This window comes from Venturia canescens, chromosome 2, assembly GCF_019457755.1.
Source record: "Venturia canescens isolate UGA chromosome 2, ASM1945775v1, whole genome shotgun sequence".
Classification (NCBI taxonomy): Eukaryota; Metazoa; Arthropoda; class Insecta; order Hymenoptera; family Ichneumonidae; genus Venturia; species Venturia canescens.
Window position 1 is genome coordinate 26,973,368 of NC_057422.1, and position 26,354 is coordinate 26,999,721.

The 26,354-nt window shown below is 35.0% G+C and overlaps 3 protein-coding genes and 2 long non-coding RNA genes across 19 annotated transcripts in view; 3 read left to right on the forward strand and 2 right to left on the reverse strand.

Annotated features, from left to right (window-relative positions):
• Positions 1-4,727: 4,727 nt before the first annotated feature.
• On the forward strand, positions 4,728-7,248 carry LOC122406333 (uncharacterized). The gene is made up of 4 exons (XM_043411730.1): positions 4,728-4,858; positions 5,076-5,594; positions 5,658-6,792; positions 7,063-7,248. The coding sequence occupies exons 1-4, from the start codon at positions 4,728-4,730 to the stop codon at positions 7,246-7,248; spliced, it is 1,971 nt and encodes a 656-aa protein (XP_043267665.1).
• A 1,129-nt stretch (positions 7,249-8,377) lies between these two features.
• On the reverse strand, positions 8,378-10,126 carry LOC122406083 (uncharacterized). Its single transcript, XR_006259905.1, has 2 exons — positions 9,651-10,126; positions 8,378-9,488 (listed from the first exon to the last, which is right to left on the reverse strand). It is a non-coding gene; the product is annotated as an uncharacterized lncRNA (long non-coding RNA).
• A 3,744-nt stretch (positions 10,127-13,870) lies between these two features.
• LOC122406080 (uncharacterized) lies at positions 13,871-17,772 on the forward strand. 4 transcript variants are annotated; one of them, XR_006259894.1, is made up of 6 exons: positions 13,874-15,054; positions 15,447-15,505; positions 15,887-16,045; positions 16,888-17,008; positions 17,161-17,313; positions 17,468-17,772. XR_006259894.1 is itself a non-coding variant. In XM_043411297.1 (5 exons), the coding sequence occupies exons 3-5, from the start codon at positions 16,888-16,890 to the stop codon at positions 17,566-17,568; spliced, it is 390 nt and encodes a 129-aa protein (XP_043267232.1). In that variant the 5' UTR covers positions 13,871-15,515; positions 15,887-16,045; the 3' UTR covers positions 17,569-17,772. The 4 variants fall into 4 exon arrangements, 2 of the variants coding, with proteins under 2 accessions (XP_043267232.1, XP_043267233.1); XR_006259893.1 differs by having other exon boundaries at positions 13,875-15,054; positions 15,447-15,515; XM_043411297.1 differs by having other exon boundaries at positions 13,871-15,515; positions 16,888-17,023.
• A 1,125-nt stretch (positions 17,773-18,897) lies between these two features.
• Positions 18,898-21,384, reverse strand: LOC122406081 (uncharacterized). 10 transcript variants are annotated; one of them, XR_006259901.1, is made up of 5 exons: positions 21,287-21,301; positions 20,623-20,730; positions 20,326-20,504; positions 19,462-19,640; positions 18,898-19,134 (listed from the first exon to the last, which is right to left on the reverse strand). It is a non-coding gene; the product is annotated as an uncharacterized lncRNA (long non-coding RNA). The 10 variants fall into 10 exon arrangements; XR_006259899.1 differs by lacking the exon at positions 21,287-21,301 and adding an exon at positions 21,370-21,384 and having other exon boundaries at positions 20,326-20,730; XR_006259896.1 differs by having other exon boundaries at positions 20,326-20,730.
• A 1,243-nt stretch (positions 21,385-22,627) lies between these two features.
• The window catches only part of Cnx99A (Calnexin 99A), an 86,317-nt gene continuing 82,590 nt past the window's right edge, over positions 22,628-26,354 (forward strand). For 2 of the 3 annotated variants that reach the window (XM_043410950.1, XM_043410952.1), the window contains exons 1-3: positions 22,628-22,883; positions 23,047-23,305; positions 25,356-26,311. In XM_043410950.1, coding sequence (XP_043266885.1) covers positions 23,056-23,305; positions 25,356-26,311 — 1,206 coding nt within the window. In that variant the 5' untranslated portion in view covers positions 22,628-22,883; positions 23,047-23,055. The remainder of the gene's footprint in view (positions 22,884-23,046; positions 23,306-25,355; positions 26,312-26,354) is intronic. The other variant, XM_043410951.1, reaches the window with a different exon arrangement.

Below are 26,354 nucleotides of genomic sequence, written 5' to 3' on the forward strand. Positions count from 1 at the left end.
AGTGCGCAGTTACTGTGTTAGTGGTATTTTAATTCAATAATCATTTAGTAATCTTACATTTTTTATATACTAAAGATATCATGAGCATGATATTGTGTTAGTGGTGTTTTGAACTCAAATTCGAATTCTATTTTTTTGAGAAGTGCTGGTGAGAATGCGGATGTGAAATTGTACTTAGGTCGACGGCTCCATGGTTTTCGATGTCTAGGACGACGGATCCATGGTTTTCGATGTCTAGGTCGACGGCTTCATGGTTTTCGATGTCTAGGTATATTTCTCCATAGTTTTCGATGTCCAAGCATATTGCTCCATGGTTTTCGATGTCTAGGTATACTTCTCCATGGTTTTCGAAGTCCAGGTATATTTTCCCATAGTTTTCGATGTCTAGGTATATTTCTCCATGGTTTTCGATATCTAGGCATATTTCTCCATGGTTTTCGATGTCTAGGTAGATGGGTCCATGGTTCCCGATGTCTAGGTCGACGGGTCCATGGTTTCCGATGTCTATGTCGACGGCTTCATGGTTTTCGATGTCTAGGTATATTTCTCCATGGTTTTCGATATCTAGGCATATTTCTCCATGGTTTCCGATGTCTAGGTCGACGGGTCCATAGTTTCCGATGTCTATGTCGACGGCTTCATGGTTTTCGATGTCTAGGTATATTTCTCCATGGTTTTCGATATCAAGGCATATTTCTCCATGGTTTCCGATGTCTAGGTCGACGGGTCCATGGTTTCCGATGTCTATGTCGACGGCTTCATGGTTTTCGATGTCTAGGTATATTTCTCCATGGTTTTTGATGTCTCGGTATATTTCTCCATGGTTTTCCATGTCTAGGTCGACGGGTCCATGGTTTCCGATGTCTAGGTAGACGGCTTCATGGTTTTCGATGTCTAGGTATATTTCTCCATGGTTTTCGATATCTAGGCATATTTCTAAATGGTTTCCGATGTCTATGTCGACGGCTTCATGGTTTTCGATGTCTCGGTATATTTCTCCATGGTTTTTGATGTCTCGGTATATTTCTCCATGGTTTTCGATGTCTAGGTATATTTCTCCATGGTTTTCGACGTCTAACAAGGAAAGGTACTTTAGTGTCCGCCTCTGATTTTGATAATTTTTTTCTATGTTATAGTCCATCCAAAAATAAGAGACACGTATTTTTTTTTATCGGCCGAAAGTTATTTTTAAGGGGTGAAATCAACCCTCAAAGTTCGGCATGTTTTGCGTCTGGTAGAGTGTTTCATATAGAAGCACTCAACCGATCGAAACGAAACCAATTGCAAAATGTTTGGCATGTCAAATAACCCATATGACATGTCCATCTTCTTATGCACCCTTACGGCAAAGGGGTGAACCACCCCCGAATGTTCAGAATTTTTTCGTATAACAAAAACTTACAATCCGATTTTAATAAAACAAACGCCATTTTGCAGAGCAAAAAAAAATAAAATCGACGTGTTTTCGGGTTTTCCTCAGATCAAAAAAATTGAGGGGGTAAAACACCCTTAAAATATCAAATTTTGTTTTGAGCACTGGCCCCTTCCAGTTTTAGTATTCTTTTCATAGAATGTAGCTTATCAAAAAATAAGAAACACGTATTCTTTTTTATCGGCCGAAAGTTATTTTTAAGGGGTGAAATCAACTCCCAAAGTTGGGCATGTTTGGCATCTGGTTGAGCGTTTCATATGGAAGCACTCAACCGATCAAAACAAAACCCATTGCAAAATGTTCTGCATGTCAAATAACCTATATGACATGTCCAACTTCTTATGCACCCTTACTGCAAAGGGGTGAACCACCCCCGAATATTCAGAATTTTTTCGTATAATAAAAACTTACAATCCGATTTTAATAAAAGAAATGCCATTTTGCAGAGCAAAAAAAAATGGACGTGTTTTTTGGTTTTCCTCGGATCAAAAAAATTAAGGGGGTAAACCAGTCCTAAAATCTTGAATTTCACTTTGCGCATCGAAATGTTGACATTCAATTCATATGGTTCCTTTATCATTGCGTATCGACTTATATGTTGAATAATATTTATTTCACATATTCATTGGCTGACATCATAATCGTATAGAGAATCGAATACTTTGACATGCTTTACGTGAGAAGTGTTAGTTTTCGTTCTACAGGTTCTACTATGACATCTTTAAACGGTTCTTGAAAATCTAATGTCGTATCTTCTACGATTTCTAACCGATTAAACTCTGCCATAGAAGCCTTCAGAATTCTCTCGAAACTTTCTTTCAATTCCACTTCATTATTGTTAACAGGACTGTCAGGAATGTTCATTACTTCAAATGTAAGAAGCAACAGTCTTATTACGTTCATTGGGTTGATAGAAATGTTCATGACAATACGTTATTCACAATAGCGGACACGATAGTGATAGATAAATAATCAAACAGCAACTAAACTTCTGGAGTAATATAAAGTCAGTTTTAGCTTCTTCATCTTGAGTGGGTGGCTTAATCTGACATCATCACAAAAACAGATTTTTTTATTTTTTCGGATATCTCTCAAGCATTAGGCTGAGCGAGCTGGCTTTTTTAAGAATACATGGCTACGAGCCGCTATAGCGATTCTTGATATGGATAAGAATATGGCAAGGCTTGAGTCAGCTTTGTTTGCCTTCTGGGCGGGGAATTGTCAATGCGGCTCTCGATATTTGAGTTTTATTTTGTTTTCGTAAATCATTCAAAATAGAAACTTATATAAATAGAACGAAAACTAACACTTCTCACGTAAAGCATGTCAAAGTATTCGATTCCCTATACGATTATGATGTCAGCCAATGAATATGTGAAATAAATATTATTCAACATATAGGTCAATACGCAATGATAAAGGAACCATATGAATTGGATTGTAAACATTTCGATTCGCAAAGTGAAATTCAAGATTACCCCCTTAATTTTTTTGATCCGAGGAAAACCAAAAAAAACGTCCATTTTTTTTGTTCTGCAAAATGGCATTTCTTTTATTAAAATCGGATTGTAAGTTTTTATTATACGAAAAAATTCTGAATATTCGGAAGTGGTTTACCCCTTTGCAGTAAGGGTGCATAAGAAGTTGGACATGTCATATAGGTTATTTGACATGCAGAACATTTTGCAATGGGTTTTGTTTCGATCGGTTGGGTGCTTCCATATGAAACACTCTACCAGATGCAAAACATGCCCAACTTTGGGGGTTGATTTCACCCCTTAAAAATAACTTTCGGCCGATAAAAAAAAATACGTGTTTCTTATTTTTTGATAAGCTACATTCTATGAAAAGAATACTAAAACTGGAAGAGGCCAGTGCTCAAAACAAAATTTGATATTTTAAGAGTGTTTTACCCCCTTAATTTTTTTGATCTGAGGAAAACCCGAAAACACGTCGATTTTATTTTTTTTTGCTCTGCAAAATGGCGTTTGTTTTATTAAAATTGGATTGTAAGTTTTTATTACACGAAAAAATTCTGAATATTCGGGGGTGGTTCACCCCTTTGCAGTAAGGGTGCATAAGAAGTTGGACATGTCATATAGGTTATTTGACATGCAGAACATTTTGCAATGGGTTTTGTTTCGATCGGTTGGGTGCTTCCATATGAAACACTCTACCAGATGCAAAACATGCCCAACTTTGGGGGTTGATTTCACCCCTTAAAAATAACTTTCGGCCGATAATAAAAAATACGTGTTTCTTATTTTTTGATAAGCTACATTCTATGAAAAGAATACTAAAACTGGAAGGGGCCAGTGCTCAAAACAAAATTTGATATTTTAAGGGTGTTTTACCCCCTTAATTTTTTTGATCTGAGGAAAACCCGAAAACACGTCGATTTTATTTTTCTTTGCTCTGCAAAATGGCGTTTGTTTTATTAAAATTGGATTGTAAGTTTTTGTTATACGAAAAAATTCTGAACATTCGGGGGTGGTTCATCCCTTTGCCGTAAGGGTGCATAAGAAGATGGACATGTCATATAGGTTATTTGACATGCAGAACATTTTGCAATGGGTTTTGTTTCGATCGGTTGGGTGCTTCCATATGAAACACTCTACCAGATGCAAAACATGCCCAACTTTGGGGGTTGATTTCACCCCTTAAAAATAACTTTCGGCCGATAAAAAAAAATACGTGTTTCTTATTTTTTGATAAGCTACATTCTATGAAAAGAATACTAAAACTGGAAGGGGCCAGTGCTCAAAACAAAATTTGATATTTTAAGGGTGTTTTACCCCCTTAATTTTTTTGATCTGAGGAAAACCCGAAAACACGTCGATTTTATTTTTTTTTGCTCTGCAAAATGGCGTTTGTTTTATTAAAATTGGATTGTAAGTTTTTGTTATACGAAAAAATTCTGAACATTCGGGGGTGGTTCATCCCTTTGCCGTAAGGGTGCATAAGAAGATGGACATGTCATATGGGTTATTTGACATGCCAAACATTTTGCAATTGGTTTCGTTTCGATCGGTTGAGTGCTTCTATATGAAACACTCTACCAGACGCAAAACATGCCGAACTTTGAGGGTTGATTTCACCCCTTAAAAATAACTTTCGGCCGATAAAAAAAATACGTGTCTCTTATTTTTGGATGGACTATAACATAGAAAAAAATTATCAAAATCGGAGGCGGACACTAAAGTACCTTTCCTTGTGAGTCAAATCAGACAGGAATTATTGATAGTTAGACCAAAAAAGAAGCTATAATTAACAACTTGCTTTTAATATGCCCACCATGGGCCAAGACAGAAAAACCAAATTTCAAAGTAGAGAACCAGGTAGAATTCTTAGATACTCCATACTCGATCGAAGAATTGAACAAAGCAATCCTTTCGGCAAAACTACGATCAGCTCCGGGGCTAGATGGTATCGACTACAATATAATCAAACACTTCAAAGAGTCCACTAAATCACACTTACTGGGCTTATATAACGAAATATTAAGAAATCAGGATTTTCCACAAGAGTGGAAAGAGTACGTAATCTTTTTTATCCCGAAGACGACTGCTAACAAGTTCAGACCGATCTCTCTTGCACCCTGCTTATTAAAAATTATAGAAAAAATGATAAATACCCGACTTAGTTGGTGGTTAGAGAGGAATCAGCTCATAGCGAAATCGCAATATGGATTTAGAAAGCAGAAATCATGCGTGGACAATCTCGCCATCCTACGAGCCAAAATAGACAACGAGTTTGTTCGAAAAAATCATTTAGTTAGTGTCTTTTTGGACGTAAAAGGAGCTTATGACAATGTGCTAGCGGACATCCTTATCAACCGACTAAAAGATCTAAAAATTCCAGTAAACTTATTAAACTTCATCTACAACCTAGTATGCGAGAGAAATCTCCACTGTAGAATAAGTGGAGCAGACGCAATCTATACGACTTTTAAAGGATTACCTCAAGGGAGTTCGCTAAGCCCTCTTCTTTACAACATTTATACAAAAAGAATAGAGAACGAGGTACTAGAAGAGTGCGGAATCCTACAATTCGCAGACGACATAGCACTATTCTCAGGCAGAAATCCAATACAACAGAGTCTTGACATCGTAGAACGATCTGTCGAAAATATAAATAAATTCCTCAGTCAAAGCGGCCTAGAGTTAGAACCCTCTAAATGACAATTAGTAATTTTTACAAGAAAGGACTTTAAAACTCTTAACAGGTTCTCAATGAAAATCAACAACGTCAGAATTAAACCTCAAAGTCAAGTTAAATTTCTGGGAGTGATCTTCGAACACAACCTTAAATGGAAAAAGCACATCGACAAAGTAGTCCAATCTTGCCACAACAGCTTAAAGATCATGAACTGTTTACGACATACGTGGTGGGGCGCTGACCCAATCATATTGATGAATCTTTATAAAACACTGATTCGGTCGAGAATCGAATATGCAACATTCATAGTAGAACCGAGTGACCAAAATTTATTGTCTAAATTAGACCGTATTCAATTCAAAGCCATCAGATCAGCCTTAGGGTTCAGAACTTCGACACCAACAAATATTCTACTTGCCGAACCAAGAGAACCGCCGCTGAGACTAAGAAAAAAATACCTGTGTCAAAAATTTCTGACGAAAGTACTATCCTTTTCAGGCCATCCGTTGATTGATATAGTCAGGGAAACCTCGGAAAGTTTCAATCATCCTCTCCTGGTAACAAGCCTAGCAAAGCCCTTAATGGTGAAGTGCTTCGAGGAGATAGAACCATTTTCTCACATAGTCGCTTCATTTGAATTCCCTCATCTTTGTAACACAGAATTTCTTATTACCATGTACCGGCCGGTGATTTCCTTTAAAGAAGGCCTCATAGTGCAAAGCTCCCCATCACCCCAATCAGAATTTTTGGCTATCTTCAATGAGGAAGTTAGCAGGGAAAAAATCGAAATGTTTTTCACGGACGGTTCTAAAATGGGCGAGGAACAATTTGTGGGATTCGCAACGTTCAGAACCAACACCTCTACACTCACTAAACGTAGATCAGATTCGAAAACTAGTATATTTTCAGCAGAAGCTATGGCTATAGTAGAAACTCTCCAAATAATTCAAAAGCTAAACATCCCAAAAGCTTATATCTTCTCAGATTCTAGTAGCGTGCTAAAGTCGTGTGATTCGCATCACGTGGATACGAAAACGTCGTACCTGATTTTAAAAATTAAGGAACTTGCTTACAGACTCGCAGAAAATAACAAAATGGTAAAATTCTTCTGGATACCAGCCCACGTTGGTGTGCGATATAATGAAATCGTAGACAAAGGAGCCAAGAATGCTATCAGAGATGGGATATACTGCCAGCTTCTGGTACCATATACTGATATATTCCATAAATTTAAGGTCGAAATGAACAATGAACAAAAAAACTGGTACTCAAGTACCAGAGAAATCAAGGGGAAAAAATATTTCGAGGAGTTTTTTGAATTTGACTCAAAACCGTGGTACCAAAAATTATGTATAAGCAGAAAAGCGATAGTATCCCTAAATCGAATAAGAAGTAATCATAGCTCTCTGAATCATAGCCTAAATAGGATTAATATTGTTGAGAGTGATATGTGTGTATGCGGATTGTCTCAGGATACGGCAGACCACGTTTTCTGGCAATGTCCAATGTATATAGAGCCACGGAAAAAACTGGTATCGACTTTGACCAAATGTAAAATGCGGGTACCATATTCGATTGCTGCGGTAATGGCATCGAAATCCAAGAAAGCCATCCGAGCTTTAGCTGTTTTTGTGAATAAGATAGATTTAAGAATCTAACAAACAAAAGCTTTAATCCATACATTTAAGACAGAATCGAATTGTTAAAACATATGTATCAATCATCAGTCAGTAAGGAACTTACCTTACCGACGGGGCAGCATGGGCACGTGCAAGATGGAGCTCGAAGCCCCTAAAAATAAAAATAAAATAATAAAAAAAATAATTTTCACGATTGGCACGATTACCGAATTTCCGAGTGAGGTTGTCAACTAATAGGGAGATGGCGATACCCGAATGCGGTACGGGGTTTGTTTTGAATAAACTGAGTGAGGTTATTAATTTGGAAATGGTTCTGAAGATTACTAAGTATACAAAATAAGTTAAACGAAGCTATAATAATAATTTAAAATCAATAATAATTGTTTACTCGTTTCTCATCATAATAGTTTAACATTATTGTTGTTCCTGTCCTCAACTTTTTTATACAATTCATCATATATGCACTCGGTTGTTCGCAATGGCAATGCATGTTTTATCGAGTTTTATATGAATTAGTAATTTGAATTAAACGAGAACATAATAAAAATGCTTTCGATTTATTTTAGTCGCTTATTGTTATAAACGTAAAGTATTTAATTTTATTTTCGCGAAAATGTATCTTTTTCATGACTTTATAATTCGTAGTAATTGCGAATTAATAAAAATAAAATGATTTAATAAACTTTGGAAATATTAATGCAAACACATTCAAGAGCCATATTTGTATATAACGTTGCTGCGTTATTTTGATGTAAAAGCTGGTAATCAACAGACAATCGGTTACTCCATCCTCTTGACTATTGCAAGGTTATCTCATGTTGCTCAATATTTGGCTCAAGCAGATATCCTTTCAAATTATTTGTGTCGAATGAATTGAAAAAATATTTGAACTTACAAATAATATGCTCTGCTATGATTCAACTGTTAGATTTTATTTTCTTAAAGAGTAATGAGAAAACAAATCTGCGAGGATCTGCACTTGACACAAGCTCGTCACTGTCATGGTGTAAAAGGTGCGCACAGCTCTCTATTGATGTTTAAAGATAAAAACACCGAATGCAATGATGCCCCGCCGCAATGATGAACTCTTGAGAGACTCCTTGAAAAAAAGGTGACAAAACATGGTAAGATGAATCAACAAGACAAGCATTTTTTCAATCTTTATTTTCACATTTGTTAAATTCAATTGGAAACATCATAATTTTACCAATCTCATTTTTTCACCAGTTGCAGCTGTATCAAGTTTTAAATTCTTGATTTAATATTGTGAATTACTGAAATCGAATCTATACAATACATTCACTGTAGAAATCATTAAAATGCAATTGTTGGAAGCTTAAATTTCTAATTCATCTAATCTGGAATATAAATCATTGCTGTGTATATCTTTATTCATTTGTTTTGAATGCAAAATTTACGTCGTTATTTTATTTTCTTGGATTTATTTGCAGAGTTCGGTGGTATCCCTTCCAAAAGAACACGAGGAGTTCTTTTAACAATAAAACATAAATTAGGAAAAAAAATTAGATTAATGGAATTCAATTCGCTCGAGTAACAAAAAAAATAATTAAAAAAACATGTGCGACAAGCGAAAAGCTTGTAACGATGGAGATGTAAAAAACGTATAACGTGTATGCAATTCAATAATAATAAAAAAACCGTCAACTTAAGGTGTCTGATAACTAATGTAAAATTTTTGGTCGATCTTTTTATTTTTTCTTTATTATTAAATATACATTCATTCTTTACTGCACACGCGTATATTTGTACTTTTTATAAACAACATTCTTTTTTTTACCTGTTATACAATACAGATCGCACATTTTGATTGATATATATATACGTCTGCAATTTGTAATCCCGAGCACAAGTGTTTTGCTCAATCAAGCATTTATTTTTATTGTTTACCGATTATTTTAGAAAATTTCTCAACGTTGTGTTGAAACCATTGAATTGTTTTGGCTGTATAAATTTCCGCAGCTTTTATAACCAGTGTTTTTGAGGCAAGCAAAAAAATTGAAAAGCGAACAAATCAAATCAACGTTCAATTGTGGATATATTCTTTGCTCCATCAAAATATCGGTATAAACTAGATTCTCTGACTTTTGTTACAAGTATTCACAGCCTGCTGTGACACATGCACAGTTTTTACATGCCTCGAATATTGTAAGGGTACTATTTTTTTTTAGTTTTTTAATAATAAATTGTCCTTCAACAGCGCCAGCAGCACTTCCTTGACAACATCTGCCCTGCACACGCTGAAAGTGCAACAATCCTGCGTCTATCAGTGATTCTTTAAATTTTGTCTTTTATTAAATATTATAGATTCTTAGAGCATTTCATGGCCAGAATTATTTAATTGAAAATGATTTTCGATCGATCAGCGTCCTGTCCAGCTAGGTGAAAAATTTGCCGCTCACCTTGAGGTCGAGTTATGTACGATACAACCCTGTAATGTCGTGTAACGAAAAATTATGTAATATTTCATAAATATAAACGAAATATAAACTTTGTTGAATCTCTAAATCTCCTAATCGATTGTCAGACGTAAAAAAAATGTCGATGTCCTTTATTTCTATAATTAAAACAAATGACTTCACATGAAAATTTAAAAGATATGCGGTTATAGATTTTTGTACTATATAGATTGTAAATTAAATGAAAATATACCACTAGCTATTATTTACACTAATAATATTGTTGTTTTGATTGAATTTTGATTTGATTTGAATATGTTGAATGTTTTGATTTGAATTATAAATTGAGCAATCGTGTCACAGAAAATAGAACATATATAGTAGTAGGAGGCTTTGGAATATGCCCCAACAGGGAGATAGTATAGCTACTAAAAAAAAGGAGGAGACAAGAAAGAATGAATAGCAATAGGGGAAGTGCAATAATTATAGCGGCGCGACATCTATGGTGAATACATACCGTACATACGTGGTACATACCGAGCATACCAAGAGCTAAGAGCTCAAACGCAAAATGGCGGAAATAGTAGACCAACTCCTTTTTTATATCTGTCATTTATTCGTTTTACTATATTTTTCTCCATAATTTCGTGAATCGCGAGTACTGTACATTTACGTAGTATATATTCATCGCGCATTTTTTCAACTACATATTCATTGCAGCACGTTGGCTGATTGGAAATAAAGCCTGCTCCGAACGTGTTTTTCGGAAATGGAGTATTTATTACGCGTCATAGCAATTTTTGTGGTAAGTTATCATAAATCAGGGCTTCTCAGTACGAAGCCAATATGAGGAATTCATTAGAAATCGAGCACTTATCTACGTTTGGCAATATGCAGAAAAATATGTTGTTTAGATATATAAAGGGAAATGAACAAATAGCTTAAGTTTTACATGAATCTGATGGCTTTAGAGTCAAAATCAAAGGAGACTCTCATAAGAACGTTAAAAAATTGTTGAAATAAGTAAGGTGAGAAAATAAATTCAACATTTTCATAAAATTTAAATAATTCATTTTTGTGAAATAATTCATTTTTGTGAATTCTTGCAACCAAAAACTGGATAAACTCAGCGATGCTCTGGCCTCAAGTAATTATGAAATGATTTTATAAGTACATACATTAGGACTGGACTTTTCACATCACATAGTGTAAAATGTTTCTGTATATGCGACATGGGACATGCGTATGTCCGAATAGTGAATTTCATGAAAGATAGTTGAGGGTTTTGTCTGCATGTAATATCACAGGTGTTTCTCACACAGGTACACGGCCAGATGTGGCTCAACATCCTTGCTCAGCACGCTCTTCACGATTTTGAAATTCATATCGTTGTACAATTGCCAAATCCCTATCGATCGACGGCAGTGCGCTACAAAATGAGCAGCATTGTACGTTGTAACTCCAATCAACCTGTAATAGCAATGATGCCAATCGGTAATTATGTACTTTATTTTATTTCTTTCTACATTGGGCTGCTCATATACAAATATAGCTACTAGTTTTCTTAGGTTATTTTATTCTGTATTTTAAAATTGTAACACCGCTCCTTGCCGCAGGTTATATGCAGCAGCGTTCTGACCTGAACCTTATCAACAAATAACGCATATACATTTATAGAGTTTTTCAATGTCATTAAACAAAACCATTTTACCAATAGTTTTAGGTTATGTCTCCCAGTCAATTTTTTCAAAACCTTCAGAAATCTGTTAAATGGCATTGCAGGAAGTGCTTCCTGTTTTTTTATTTCGTTTTATTAAGGCTCAAAAAAGAGGAAAGAAATTAATGGATCTGCAAAATGACATGTGATATTTTGAATGAGGCAGATTTGTCAGATCAATTGAAAAGTAAAATAAACTAACCTGTACGTCGACCGCAATTCTTCGCTAACTCTGAAAGTTATAGATGATGGCAACTGTGTTAATTTACATTTCAATCCTGTTTTAGCCACGCCTAACTCGGTACTCGAACGGATGTCAAGATCTATCAGAACGTGGATATTTAGTTTCATGTGTGCCGTTGATTCTGATCCGCATCGTCGACACAAAATACCATGCTGCACTAGTTGAAAGTTTAGAGCATCTTCTAAAGCTTCAAAACCATTCATCTCTATCTTCTTATGATTTGGGGTAAGATAGTGTTGAACATGTGATAAGCCTTCGCATCCAGTACATTTTTCAGTTATGCAAACGCTGGGACATGAGTCCAGAGCCTTTACTACCATGTTTGCAATACTGTCCCAAGCATTTAAGGAATATGAAAAGATTCTGTTTTCTGTGTTTGGTCCGGGCAAACAGGGGTACTCCAAATGTTTGAGAAGCTCTGCTCTTTGTTGTAAAATCTCTTTTGTGACTCCGCTGTTAATGAGTGCCCAAACGAATTGCAAAGTTTCATTCGATGATTGTTTCAGGATGCTGGAGTATTCGAGGTTGTCTAGCGCACTGGTCATCAAGATATGCACAAGGGAGTCAAATGAGCATGTGGATTTCACAAAAATTTTATTCCCATTGACTTTGACGGGTTTATCGCAAATGCTTCCATTTGGTAAAAGTACGGCCTTACTCGTATTTGAGGTAAGAATATTACGCTGCCGAATGTCCGGACATGGGTTGTAATACTTTGATGGTTTTTTCTTTCTCAATTTGTGCTTGACTGAAACCAAGTTATTTGGAATTTCTGCAGGTAATGGTGGGCAAAGGTCTAGCATTGGTTCAGCACCGGCAACTGGCTCATGGAGAACACTCAATGGACTTGTGATCAATTGCTGCGCTGTCTCTATCAGCTGGGACTGATCATCTTCGAGTTCCTTCCTTTCCGGCATTGTTACCAGGTTGCTTTGACAATAATCATGATCAAGAGATATATTGGACAGCACATTTAATGCCGCATCGGTACTTCCATCGATTAATAAGGTACGGTTATCCCCCTCAAAGCGAGATGACGACATTATTGGCTCACAAAACTCAAGAAGCGAGTCATCTGTTGCATCGAGTATATATTTTCTACCATGGGACGCTTTCCCTCTCCAATCTTCTCGAGACATTAGATCCGCTTTGCTGCGATTAGAAACATTTTGATCGAGGCATCTTGGTTTTTGAAGAGGTTCTTCTTTCTTTATAGTTCTTTTCTCTTTGTCATCGATCTTTACTTCCATCTTTTTTAACGTCCGAATTTTTTGATTGAAAGCAATTATATTAGATGAAAAAAGTAACGCTTGACCTGAAATGTCTCGAATATGGATTTTGATGAATTTATCTACCCGCAGAGGCGGTGGGGTATTTTTGAGGACCCTCGTTTTTATGTCGCTGAAATAGCCTTCAGCATAGCTGGAAGAAGCGTGAGGAATAGGCCGTGGAATGGAAGGTGGAATGGCTGCGCTGGTCCATAGTGGAAATTCTTTCGCTAAATCGAAAAGCTGTTGGACAAAATCTGGCAAGTAAAACGGATTCAAATTTTTTCCTTCAGTTAAAGTTGTTTCCGCCTTATTTTTTTGGTTTGTTAACCACACTAACAGTGTACTTGACTCGGCTGATTCGATCGGATCGGGTTCGGACTCGAGAGGACCATAACCTCCTTTTTTTCCATCAGCGAACTCATCTTTGTCTGACACTTTGTCGATGGTATCGATATCTATATTGCTTTTGTGATCAGCAATACGATCTTCAAGCCGTTCCCTTGCTTCTCTCGTCGATTTCGCTCCAGGCAAATTCATTACACTATCTTCATAGTCTTGAAGCCCAACTGCACAGGTGAGTACAAAAATTTCCCCGAACTCTTCTACCGACGTTGAATCCACCATAAGTGCAACACAGCGAAGATAAAATTCTTTAATACATCGTTGTCTGACAGATTTGAAACAACTCCAGCGAACAACCATGTGCGTCACATGGGCGACATCGACTCGATGGATCGTGCCAGGAATCCCAGGTCTCACCAATGTACCATTGTTAATAGCAATTGAAAAGACCCATTCAACGTACTCCTTGGGCGTACAATTGTTATACACTTTGCATAGGCTTACAAGGAGAGCCCTTGAATAATCACAGACAGTCACTTTTGGCTTCGGGGCACCGGCTCGAACCCAATGCATCAGCCAAAATTCTATTATGTCGACTCCGTGAGCTTCAGAGAGCATGTGATAAACAGGTAAGGTTGTATTCTCAAAATTGATAACTATTGAATACAGAAAAATATGCCCACTCAGGACTCCGTCAATGAGGACAATTTTTTTGACCAGACTTCCTGTTGCATCTAACGATATTGTTGCTCCACCTTTTTCGATCCGACAATAATCTTTATAGGCGTGCATTCCAGCTGGTGTAAAGTAAAATGTAAAGAAAGGGTTCATACCCGTCCAAGTGATTATGCCTGCGAACTCTGAAGTTATCGACAAGTTTGAAATGGTCCGGACGACATCATTTCCATCATCTGGTCGTATATCAAGATCTCTATTAATTTTTTCTTTCTTTGCATTCCGTAGAACAGGGCTTTTGGGTATAAAGGGAGGCACTGGGTCACCATGATCCATGTACAATCGAGCTTGTTCTCGTTGCCAGATTTTACACCCTTTTGCTTCCAATGCCTGTTGTACCTCCAGTCGACGCTCTCCATTCAAATTTGTCGTAACTTGTTCATGAAACGCGTTTCGTACCTCGCGCGTTTCCACTTTTAGACGTAGGCCTTTCTCACTCACTTGTTTCTCGCCAGAAGCGGTGATTTTATTTCCACAGATTTTACTTATACACCGGCCAAGAATCTTTATTTTAAACGTGGTTCCGTTATTGATCAGGGTTACTTCAGCCCGTTTAAGTGAAAGCGCACAGGGTAACTTGTGCTGTTGCCACAGCGCTAATCTAAACATGTTGCCCCACACTTTTTTCTTTAGGTAGAACCTTTGTTTTTTTCCACGTCGCTCAGTCGGTTTAAAGGCATCCCACTCGTTTTCTGTTAATACTAATTCGAGTTCAATTAATTCGTCCGAACTAGTACTGGGATTATTTAAATCAACGGGCGACCATGAGTCCTCATCATTCTTCTCGGTATCTTCATCTGAATGCGAAGAGTAGGATTCTATACAGTCATTGTTTTCTTTAATTACGCAGATATTCAATGCAAATCGAGCTTTGCTGAGGATTCTACGTCGATCTTCTCTGACATTTATATATACATTGAGAGACGACCATGCTCCATTGGTTTGCTGACTCATTTTTTTCCATACTTCTGATGAATATTTTGGAAGCTTCTCAGTTGTAAAATGTATCGCAAAAGCTTTCACCAAGTTGATTGCATCTTCTTCGGAAACTCTCGCTTTACCAGGCATTTTGCAAATAATCCAGTGGCACAATCTAAAGTAATAACAATGATATAATACTACATTTAATCGAGTAACACCTTATGTGAAAAGATTCTAAAAGTTAATGGAGTTTGACTGAGGGGTTTGATGTTATTTTCTATCTTTACTACTTGGCATGATAAAAAAAATTGCAGAATATATTCAATATTAATTTCAAGCGTTGTCATCATTTAAAAAATGCACACAAGATACTTTGAAGAAAGCTGAATCATCTCAAGAACGTTACGTACAACTCGTGAAAGGTTACATACAAATATTGTAATTTATTACGATATTTTCAGTGAACATTGAGTCAAAATTTTGTTCAACCCAAATCTTAGTACTTTCTCATCTAACAAAAAATTTTCAACATATTGTTTAATTGAAATTTTTACGTTTTAAATTTGAAGCTAGCATCATCGTACTCATAGTGGCTCAGTGGATATGACACGGCCTTCAAGATTATAATGTAATACATTGTAAGCATTACATTTCTAAATTAACTTTCTCGTTTTATCGCAATTGAAATTTTATAAAATTTTCAAACAGCCATCTAGAATTTTTTATATATATTTAACAGCATTCGTTCATTTTTTCCCACTTTCCAGGCGGGACTAAAAAACAAGCACATGGCAGACATTTGTTCCACCATGTTCCCGTTGAGTACCCGTGATCCTAAATAATGACAAAAAATACTGACCTCTCTATACGTTAATGCTTTCTAAGATGAATAATAGTTGAACAAATTAAAAATTATTTTCAACCCATTTTCACATATCGACGTTTAAATAAATGTGCAAAGACTTTTTTTTCGAACTACTTGTTAACTTTTCTTTTTTTACAACTTTAGCTTTGACGACATTCGAGAGTCCACGAGGAGCTTTTTTGAATGTGAAAAAAATTCGACAATAGTAACCGATTCCGATGTTCATCAGACAATAACCGAAACATCTAGATAAAAAACGAATGTGTGGAAAATAGAGGGCGTGCGAGTCACCTAAATATTACGGTAAAAACAATCTCAAGATTTTTCCATAAATCATGAAAAATGAGCATGCAAATTTGTTTTAGCATTAAAATTTTTAGCAGTAATAATAACATATTCTGCATTCAATTGGAACTGCATAAAAACGCGTTTATAAAAATTTTAATAAAATTTAGATTAATCTTTCTTACCAATTGCGTTACCAGAAACCACGCGAATGCGACAGTAGCGAAATCAAAAAATGGCATTTTTTCGTACTATTCGACTGTCACTTGAATTGACTAATTTCGAACATTTCTCTACGCGGTTCTGCATGGGTTAAGGCCATCTATGAGTTGGTTGAGTGTGAGAAAGATAACGGAAAATAACGGTTACACGGTATACTCGGACATCGTTGATATTTCGAGAAATACAAAAGTTACACTTTGTAGTAAAAGTCTTGGTACACGTTTTATTCGAAGAGGCTTGATATTTCGAGGAAAAAATGCGTTACACGCTGTTCCCCTTTCGTCAGAGAACAACGTGTAACTTTTATTTTTCTCGAAATATCAAGCCTCTCCGAATAAAATGTGTAACCCTTTTTCAGCTATCTCGATCTCGCACTCAAACAACTGATTACCTTAAATATATCCATTCTAATTTCTTTTTCAAATCATATCCTTGTGCATGCGTCGTGTCAAAATTAGTATGCTTGGATTTAACGTCCAAATAACTTTCACATGTTTGGCATGGAGCAGCACGAGACGAACTTTTCAACTCCACGTTATCGACTTCTTTTTGAAAGTAATTTATACCTGAAAATAATATTAATAGATAGATTTACTCGAAACGTACTAAATGCTCTACATTTATTTTTTCTTTTTCAGATGTATCGTTGTGTTTATTGTTTCGTCCCGGTGGCCTTATCATGGGCCCCAAGCCATCTCTGTCTAAAAAATTTCAACTTTCTTCACGTGGACGAATACAGCTTGGTAACCGGTCATGAAGGTACTATCAAAATAAGTAAGAATATCAGATTGTTCTGGTTACAAATTTTCATTCTATAATATAAACTATTTTAATGCTACTTTTTATTTTCAATTAAATGTATCCAACGGCAACAATCATGATTTGAATTTTAATTTCGCATTGCATTTCAGCTCCGCATAACAACAATGAAGAGGCGGTCTGCGTAAGTGCTGAGCTTCAGGTCGATAAACATTGGACCACAGTTGTTACATATATGGAAATGAACACAGACATTCTAACTGACCAGGCGGTTGATGGACCCTTCAACAGATCTTGTGCAAAAAGTACGTAGTGTGAAATTGTTCAGAACATTGATGAACACTCTCAAGCAAACACTAATAATTGATTATTTATTCTATTTTTTTATATTGCAATGTGGTTTATTAAATAAAAAAGGCCTAGAGGTCATGGTTGAATCGGTAATCATTTTTGTTTCAGACAATCAAAGGATGGGTGTCAAAGACTGTATCGAAGTATGCAGTTTTGAAAAGAGCAACAGTACGAATTTCATTGACAGAAATGGATCTTATCTTCTCTGACCCCGAGAAACGCTTACTACACTTAATAGGGCTTATCCCAGAATATGTAATGTCAATGCCGGAATGATTGTATATGAATATTATAATATCGATGTAAAATTTACAGTTGGTCACATTACTTGAAAATTTTCTATAAATAAAATAATTTTTGCATCAGTCACCCCTAATACTTTTGTATGTAAAATAAATTATATATAGAATTTAGATGTTTTAAATTTATTGATCGTCCTGTTACAAATTTATTTATGAATAACAAATAAACGGGAAAGTTATGAATGAGATCATAACAATAATTTACTCACGGGGATAAAAAAGTTGCAAGGTGGAGAGTACTTTTTCGAAAGGGTATCAAGGACGTTTCCTTATATCGTTGGCCCTCTCGAAGTATGTAGTAGCAGTTTCGCCCGCAAAAAAGCCGAATTAATTTTGGAGTTATCTCATTCTCTTTACCTGTTGTATAAATATTTTGAACTAAGTAGTAAAAATGAAATCATGGGAAATGAATTGAAACCTTTCAACACACGATTTTCTACAGGAAACTATTACTTTTCCGGAATTATATTTATTTTTCAATACTTACGAATGGTATTCAAAATCAATAGCGGCAAATGAACTTATAAATTTTATTAATAAATCAAATTTTCAGTAAAAATGAATTGAAATTAATGTCAAATTAATTTTAGTAATTCACAAAAAGATCCATCAAAATTTTCATGCAATCAATAGTTGTATTTTCTGATAACGGAAGAATTCGACATAAATAATATATTCGATAGTATTGGAGAATAGTTCAGTTATGAGAGGTTTGTATTTTAATTGCCAGTGGCTGCAGTTGATACGTACATCGCTCGAAACGGATACGAAATAACGCTCAAAACTAATCAAATAAAATAAGAAATTGAAAATTCGCCCGTTAATTTGACCGTACAGAGTTCGAAAGAATATCTTTATCTACATGAGCTCGTTAAATCCACAGATGAATAGTTTCGTGCATGGGATACTCATTCCTTCTCTTTCGGAGATCCGGTACAGCTCGAGTTTCCTTCCAAATATCTTCAAGTTTTCTATCAACTGGCTTCTTTTCATTTGCAGATGGTCCATAGTTTTCTCGAATTCTCGTTCTTGGAAACCGGTTAATATTATACAGAAAAATTTTTTCCAAAAATTTATGAAGTTCAAAGAAAAATGTTTGTTATTTTGTTTATCCAAGCGCATAGCTCTTTCAGCGGTCTATCAGTTGCGTTAATGCAAAAGAAAATCTGAAAGCTAGTTTTACATTTTGTAGGAGACCCTCTATTTTGGAAAAAAAAGTTACACGATATAGAGATGTTTTCCTTGTAAGACACCATAAGTTGAAGGTTTTTTTATTATTATTGAATTGCATACACGTTATACGTTTTTTACATTTCCATCGTTACAAGCTTTTCGCTTGTCGCACATGTTTTTTTAATTATTTTTTTTGTTACTCGAGCGAATTGAATTCCATTAATCTAATTTTTTTTCCTAATTTATGTTTTATTGTTAAAAGAACTCCTCGTGTTCTTTTGGAAGGGATACCACCGAACTCTGCAAATAAATCCAAGAAAATAAAATAACGACGTAAATTTTGCATTCAAAACAAATGAATAAAGATATACACAGCAATGATTTATATTCCAGATTAGATGAATTAGAAATTTAAGCTTCCAACAATTGCATTTTAATGATTTCTACAGTGAATGTATTGTATAGATTCGATTTCAGTAATTCACAATATTAAATCAAGAATTTAAAACTTGATACAGCTGCAACTGGTGAAAAAATGAGATTGGTAAAATTATGATGTTTCCAATTGAATTTAACAAATGTGAAAATAAAGATTGAAAAAATGCTTGTCTTGTTGATTCATCTTACCATGTTTTGTCACCTTTTTTTCAAGGAGTCTCTCAAGAGTTCATCATTGCGGCGGGGCATCATTGCATTCGGTGTTTTTATCTTTAAACATCAATAGAGAGCTGTGCGCACCTTTTACACCATGACAGTGACGAGCTTGTGTCAAGTGCAGATCCTCGCAGATTTGTTTTCTCATTACTCTTTAAGAAAATAAAATCTAACAGTTGAATCATAGCAGAGCATATTATTTGTAAGTTCAAATATTTTTTCAATTCATTCGACACAAATAATTTGAAAGGATATCTGCTTGAGCCAAATATTGAGCAACATGAGATAACCTTGCAATAGTCAAGAGGATGGAGTAACCGATTGTCTGTTGATTACCAGCTTTTACATCAAAATAACGCAGCAACGTTATATACAAATATGGCTCTTGAATGTGTTTGCATTAATATTTCCAAAGTTTATTAAATCATTTTATTTTTATTAATTCGCAATTACTACGAATTATAAAGTCATGAAAAAGATACATTTTCGCGAAAATAAAATTAAATACTTTACGTTTATAACAATAAGCGACTAAAATAAATCGAAAGCATTTTTATTATGTTCTCGTTTAATTCAAATTACTAATTCATATAAAACTCGATGAAACATGCATTGCCATTGCGAACAACCGAGTGCATATATGATGAATTGTATAAAAAAGTTGAGGACAGGAACAACAATAATGTTAAACTATTATGATGAGAAACGAGTAAACAATTATTATTGATTTTAAATTATTATTATAGCTTCGTTTAACTTATTTTGTATACTTAGTAATCTTCAGAACCATTTCCAAATTAATAACCTCACTCAGTTTATTCAAAACAAACCCCGTACCGCATTCGGGTATCGCCATCTCCCTATTAGTTGACAACCTCACTTGGAAATTCGGTAATCGTGCCAATCGTGAAAATTATCGATGAAAATGCTCAGTGCGACATCTAGGTTCAGCATCTGTAAACGCTCGCTTTCTTTTCACATCTCACCTCGACATTTTTTTCATTTGGCCGTTGAATCTTTTCACCGACCAATCAGAGCGTTCTAATTACGTCACCATAAGCATCACCACGGGGGATTTTCTAGACTGAATATTGAATTCTTTTTTTTATGTTTATTAAATGAATTACTGATTACCAAGGGTTGTAACTTGTCGATTTGTGACCACCAAGTGATTCTGCATCGATTAAGCATATTATCCAAGTCCTTTCACAGTAAAATTAATTTTGGCCGGCTAACTTGATGCTAAAAATTAAAATGATGTATTTATTAAAAATTAAAAACCACCAAGCATTTTAATTGCGCTACCATCGACCACCACGCGACCACCTTGAGATATTAATTATTAAAAAGTTGAAAATTCAAAGTTGCCCGGCTAACTTTATGACACTCAATGTACTTGTCCCGAGACTCTACCGAGTCTCTTGATGTCTGCTGTGCTGCCGTGTGCTACGTTCTGAAGTTGACGTCAGATTTCCGGTCATAAACAACCAATTTCAACAACCAATCACAACGTCTAAAAATGGATGTCGTCAGATCCAACCAATCAGAAACTCGAGAGCATCAAAGTGCCTTTGATGGTGTTTATTTATAAATGCAGACGCATAAATTCTTGAATGTGTTGGTAACTTTTGCATAATCTTGAGCCCGTGCAAAATTTTTTCTCAGCAATTACACCACCGATCATGCTGATTTAGGGCGGAATCGAAAGAGAATTACTCAATTGGCTTAAACTTCAATTTTCAAGTTGCTAAATGGCTCCTGAGCTTCGTAATTCAATAAAATCACATGCCAATTTTACCCCCACCATGGCGAATCGTTTTATTCAGAGAAAGTATCTCGGCGAGAGCCTCGGGCCAGCAGACGACAGGGCTGTCAATGTACTTGTCCCGAGACTCTACCGAGTCTCTTGATTGATATTCTAATCCTCCATTCCACCAATATATATTCCGAATCGATTACTGAGTAGTGAGTTTTAATGTATGAGCGGTATTAGATGGCGAGTTAAAGAAACACGCATACTAGTGCGCGCATCCTACACGTACATTCAATATGGAAGATGGGTCAGCTGGGTATACATCAGAAAAATCCATTGATTCAATTTTCGCGTTATTGTGATAAAAAAATCACTTCATAAATTATTCAATATTACACATGCATTTCCCAGATAATTTCTGGTTGATTTTGTAAAAAATAAACGATTTTCAAGTTACTTTCCGCCAACTATACGCCCAATCTTTTTTAATTTACTATTAATAAAATAGTTTTTTGAACGTTATAATAATAACGGCAAAAAATTGCGAGAATAATTCCCAAGATATAGCAACAATAAAAAATAAGAATTGTTGTTTTATTCCGCTAACTATACAGAACTTCAAACCCGTATGTAAGACTGTGACAACAGCAACAAAACTTATGTATGCTTGCTCCGTTCAACCTGACTCCGATAACCAATCAGAGCACTTCGTTCTCGTGAACTGATCTCCGATAGTTTTTCAATTGATGTTAACGAAGGATTTCACCAAAGATTATATTTAAACTACCAAGCACCACCAGACGATTTTCTATAAACAAAGTCGATGCGAAATGAAACTAGTCGAAAAATAGAATACTTGGTCGGCCAAGTTTACTCCATCAGCTGACTATTAGTGAATAGTTTATATCTACGTTTTATTGATAAATAATTGATTACCAAAGACTATGTTTCATGGATTCGTCGCTACCAGACGATTCTGCATCGATTTAAGTATTTTATCCGAACTATTTCACGCAATATACGTATATATGTCGGCTATCTTTACGTTCAAACGTTCAATGACTTATTTATAAAAAAATATTGGTTACCAAACGTTTAAATTAATCAAACATTCACAGACTAATGTCGAAAATCATAATGAATTAAAAAAAAGGCGAAAGTCAAAATCAAGGGGCTAGTTTTATATAACTTTGTGCAACTCGTGCATTTTTTTAATGTTGGAAATGATTTTTCAAACACGCCCGCGTGGAAATATCATTATAGGTGTTCAATATTCATTGGAGCATCCATACCCCTGCTTATAAACACGCTATAAGCCAAGCCATACACACGGGTCATACATACATATACAAATTTTTTGAAGTCTCCCCCCTCTTCTCTTCTTCTTTCTCATTTGATAATACTCCCCAGGTGATAGCTTTCGCAGTTTTCGTTGCTCCTAAACTCCATGTTTTCGGCCCTCTCTGCTTTTGGAACACACACGAGGAGAGTGTAAAAAAAAGAACTCTTACGTGTATAAACAGATTAGATTATAATTTATAAGTTAATTAAATGCAATACGTGAATTCATTTATCACGGGTTATCTGAATTATGCCATCGTCCTGTGAATCGAATATTTGATGATAGTTTAATTTATAATCGGTAAATATTTTGAACTTCTATCAAGAAAATTTAATGTGATTTATTTCCATTTTCCTCAACTTAATTTAGATCTGACATTTTCCCGGTCAATTAATGTGATAATTTTCAGAAAAAATTCACATCTTTTCATATTGCATTGTGTTTGTGTTATTTCTATTGACAGAGACAACAAATGGCGAAATTCGTAGCTTGTACATGTGTTCTGCTCTTTATTGTTTCCTTCTATCGTCTCTCTGCTACACAAAGTCATGATGAAAAAGGAACGATTTCTTTAGAACAACAACCTGTCTATGCAAGTCCAATTCCTCGAGGTTTTGCTTACATTGCTGAACATTTTGATGATGTCGAGAGATTCAACAAAACTTGGCAAATATCACAAGCTATAAAAGATGATACGGATGAAGATATTTCAAAATATGATGGTAATATTAACTATTTTATAGTTCATCCATTTCCTTCAACAGCTATTCATTTTCATTTTTCCCTTGTTCCTTGTAATACTTGTGCCTACTTTCTTTTGATACAAATATTTTTCAAGCATTATATTCTTCCAAAAATTGTGCTGATTGACTCTCATTTTAAACAAGATTTTTATTTTAATATTATTTAGAAATTCATGATACACTTGTGTTATTAATCTTGTATATTTCACCAATGTTTAAAATTTCTTTGCAAAGTATGAATTTTTATTCTAAGAGTTTCGGATTCATCAAAGACAACATTCGAGGATCGTCATATTATATTTCATCAGGCTTAACATCAATCACAGTTCATTAAATGGAATCTAAATGACTTGAAAAACTGTCAATTTTAATAACTTTACATTGGAGTTTTTCCTCTGTGGTGTACTATTTAGTATATAGATGATATTACAAATACAGAACAAGAATAACAATAATAGAACACAATTCTAAATTATTAATATTAATATTAATATTAAATTAATAATTCTAAATTCTTAATATTAAATCAATCATTCTTTTGAGTTTTTTCTGGACCTGTGAGGTAAAGGAAACGTTATCATACCACATGAATGAAGTCCACTAAAAAATAAGCCATTTTCCACATAGTTTTTTGGTGAATGGAGAAATAACTCTAGAAGCTTATATAATTGGGAATTCTTTAAAACGCATATTCGTGTAATTACAGCACTGGCTCTCACTTGTGGGGCACCAATTAGAAATTTCATTTTTTAGGATGACTAATTTTTTCAACATCCCTCGAAGGACCCTTCGAAAGACTAATCTTTCGAAAAATGCTAAGTTATGTATTTATTAAAATTTTTGCAAACGTTGCTCACTCTGAGACTCTCGAAGATTCTCAAGATTTATTCAGACTCCTGGGAGATAAGCAATTATTTGCCCATATGTAAATAAATGTATAATTTAGTATTTTTGAGAAGAATAGTTTATTGCAGGACAAGATCTAATTTAAAAAAACTTCTCCACTTAAGAAAATAATGGTAAACTTTAAAAAGTCTGAAATAAAATAGATGTCGGGAGATGTTTCTAATCAAATCATTGAATAAGAAGTAAAGACATCTCTCGATGGAAAGCCTGACATCTATTTTAATTCAGACTTTGTAAAGTTTACTTCTATTTTCTTAAGGAGTTTCGGTACAGGCGATACAATGTTGCCATGCTAAACCATGCTAAAAACATAAAAAATTTCAAAAAGTTTAGAATTTTATAAAATTTGGTGAACATATTCTTTAGTGCCAAATTTGCCAATACAATTTTTTTAAGATTTTTCTTCTACACAGTTATCTAGTAATTGATCACTAAAGTTTACGTGTATAAGCATAGCGTTTCCATATATATAGGTATACATTCCGGGCATGAAAAATCTGCTTTAATGCGTAATTACTCGATAACTAAGTAGAAGAAAATTTTGAAAAAATTTGTGTTTTCGCACTTGATGTTGAAGAACATTATCACCAAATTTGATCAATTTCTTAATATTTTGACTTCTGTACCGAAACTCCTTAAATGAAGGAGTTTCTCAGTCGGGAGTTTTTATGTTTCTTTGAGACATTATTTTATTCCACACTTTTCAGAGTTCATCATTTTTTATTCGAAAATAATACCTTGAAGTGAAAGTCATAGTGTGCAACCGTGTAAGGTTGGGAGATAATTGAGTTCACCATAGATTTCGATATAATATGTTGAAGAACACTGTCCGTCACATATAGAAAACACAAGCAAAAATTGGTAAAGACAAGTGTGATCTTTCCTGAAAAAAATTGTGTTAAAGTGTCATGGCTAATCGTCGTGAAACGAATAACTCCCGTCTTTTTTGTTCTGCGAGCAGTCGAGAGTTAATAATTTTGAAAAATCTAGTCATACTTAAAAAATGAAATTCCTGATGTATAATTGATACGAATTCGTATATAATATAAATAGATATAGAATATATAATAATTATAATGTAGAATATATATTCTTAATTTATAATTAGTATGAATAACGGCAGGAATCTGGTCGGTTGAGGAACCAACGAGAAGCATACAAGATGGTGATTTAGGCCTGGTTTTGAAGAGTAAAGCACGTCATGCTGCAATTGCAACGTTCTTGAGCACGCCTTTTACTTTTTTGAACAAACCTTTGGTAGTTCAATATGAAGTAAATTTTCAAGAAGGGCAAGAGTGCGGTGGTGCTTATTTGAAGCTTCTGACTGAGCATCCTGAGCATGCAGATTTGAAAACTTTCAATGACAAAACACCGTACACGATTATGTTTGGACCAGACAAATGTGACAATGACCATAAATTACATTTTATATTTCGTCATAAGAACCCATTAAATGGTACGATCGAGGAGAAACATGCAAAGAAACCTAAAGAGAGACTTGAGGATTATTTCAAAGACAAAATCCCGCATCTTTACACGCTTGTATTAAAACCTGATAATACGTTCATTATAAAAGTTGATAATAAAATTGTGAATGAAGGCTCTTTGCTCGATGATTTCACACCACCGGTTAATCCACCTTTGGAAATTGAGGATCCAGATGACGTACAACCCGAGGATTGGGATAACAGAGAAAAAATTCCTGATCCATTGGCAGTAAAACCTGAGGATTGGGATGAAGATGCACCTGCTCAAATTGTTGACGAAGATGACACGATGCCGGACGGTTGGCTTGAAGATGAACCTCCCATGATTCCTAATCCAGATTCTGTTAAACCTGATGATTGGGATGTTGATATGGATGGTGAATGGGGACCACCAGATATACCAAATCCAAAATGCGAAGAAACTACCGGTTGTGGCCCTTACAAACAAAAACTGAAAAAAAATCCTCGCTATAAAGGAAAATGGTCACCTGCGTTAATAAACAATCCAAACTATAAAGGAAAATGGAAACCTCGCCTGATTCACAATCCTCACTACTACAATGATGAACATCCATTTCGCATGTTACCGGTTGTGAGTTTTAACGACATGAAAAATTATTTTCTCACAGTTCAGA

What these genes read in the sequence shown, in the direction of transcription:
- LOC122406333 (XM_043411730.1), top strand. Translation starts at nt 4,728, where the DNA reads ATGGGCCAAGACAGAAAAACCAAATTTCAAAGTAGAGAACCAGGTAGA. An exon ending in CTCAGTCAAAGCGGCCTAGA is followed by an intron (nt 5,595 to 5,657) that starts GTTAGAACCCTC and finishes AACTCTTAACAG; the next exon opens with GTTCTCAATGAAAATCAACA. An exon ending in GGATATACTGCCAGCTTCTG is followed by an intron (nt 6,793 to 7,062) that starts GTACCATATACT and finishes GGATTGTCTCAG; the next exon opens with GATACGGCAGACCACGTTTT.
- LOC122406080 (XM_043411297.1), top strand. Translation starts at nt 16,888, where the DNA reads ATGTATCGTTGTGTTTATTGTTTCGTCCCGGTGGCCTTATCATGGGCC. An exon ending in TGAAGGTACTATCAAAATAA is followed by an intron (nt 17,024 to 17,160) that starts GTAAGAATATCA and finishes ATTGCATTTCAG; the next exon opens with CTCCGCATAACAACAATGAA. An exon ending in CAACAGATCTTGTGCAAAAA is followed by an intron (nt 17,314 to 17,467) that starts GTACGTAGTGTG and finishes TTTTTGTTTCAG; the next exon opens with ACAATCAAAGGATGGGTGTC.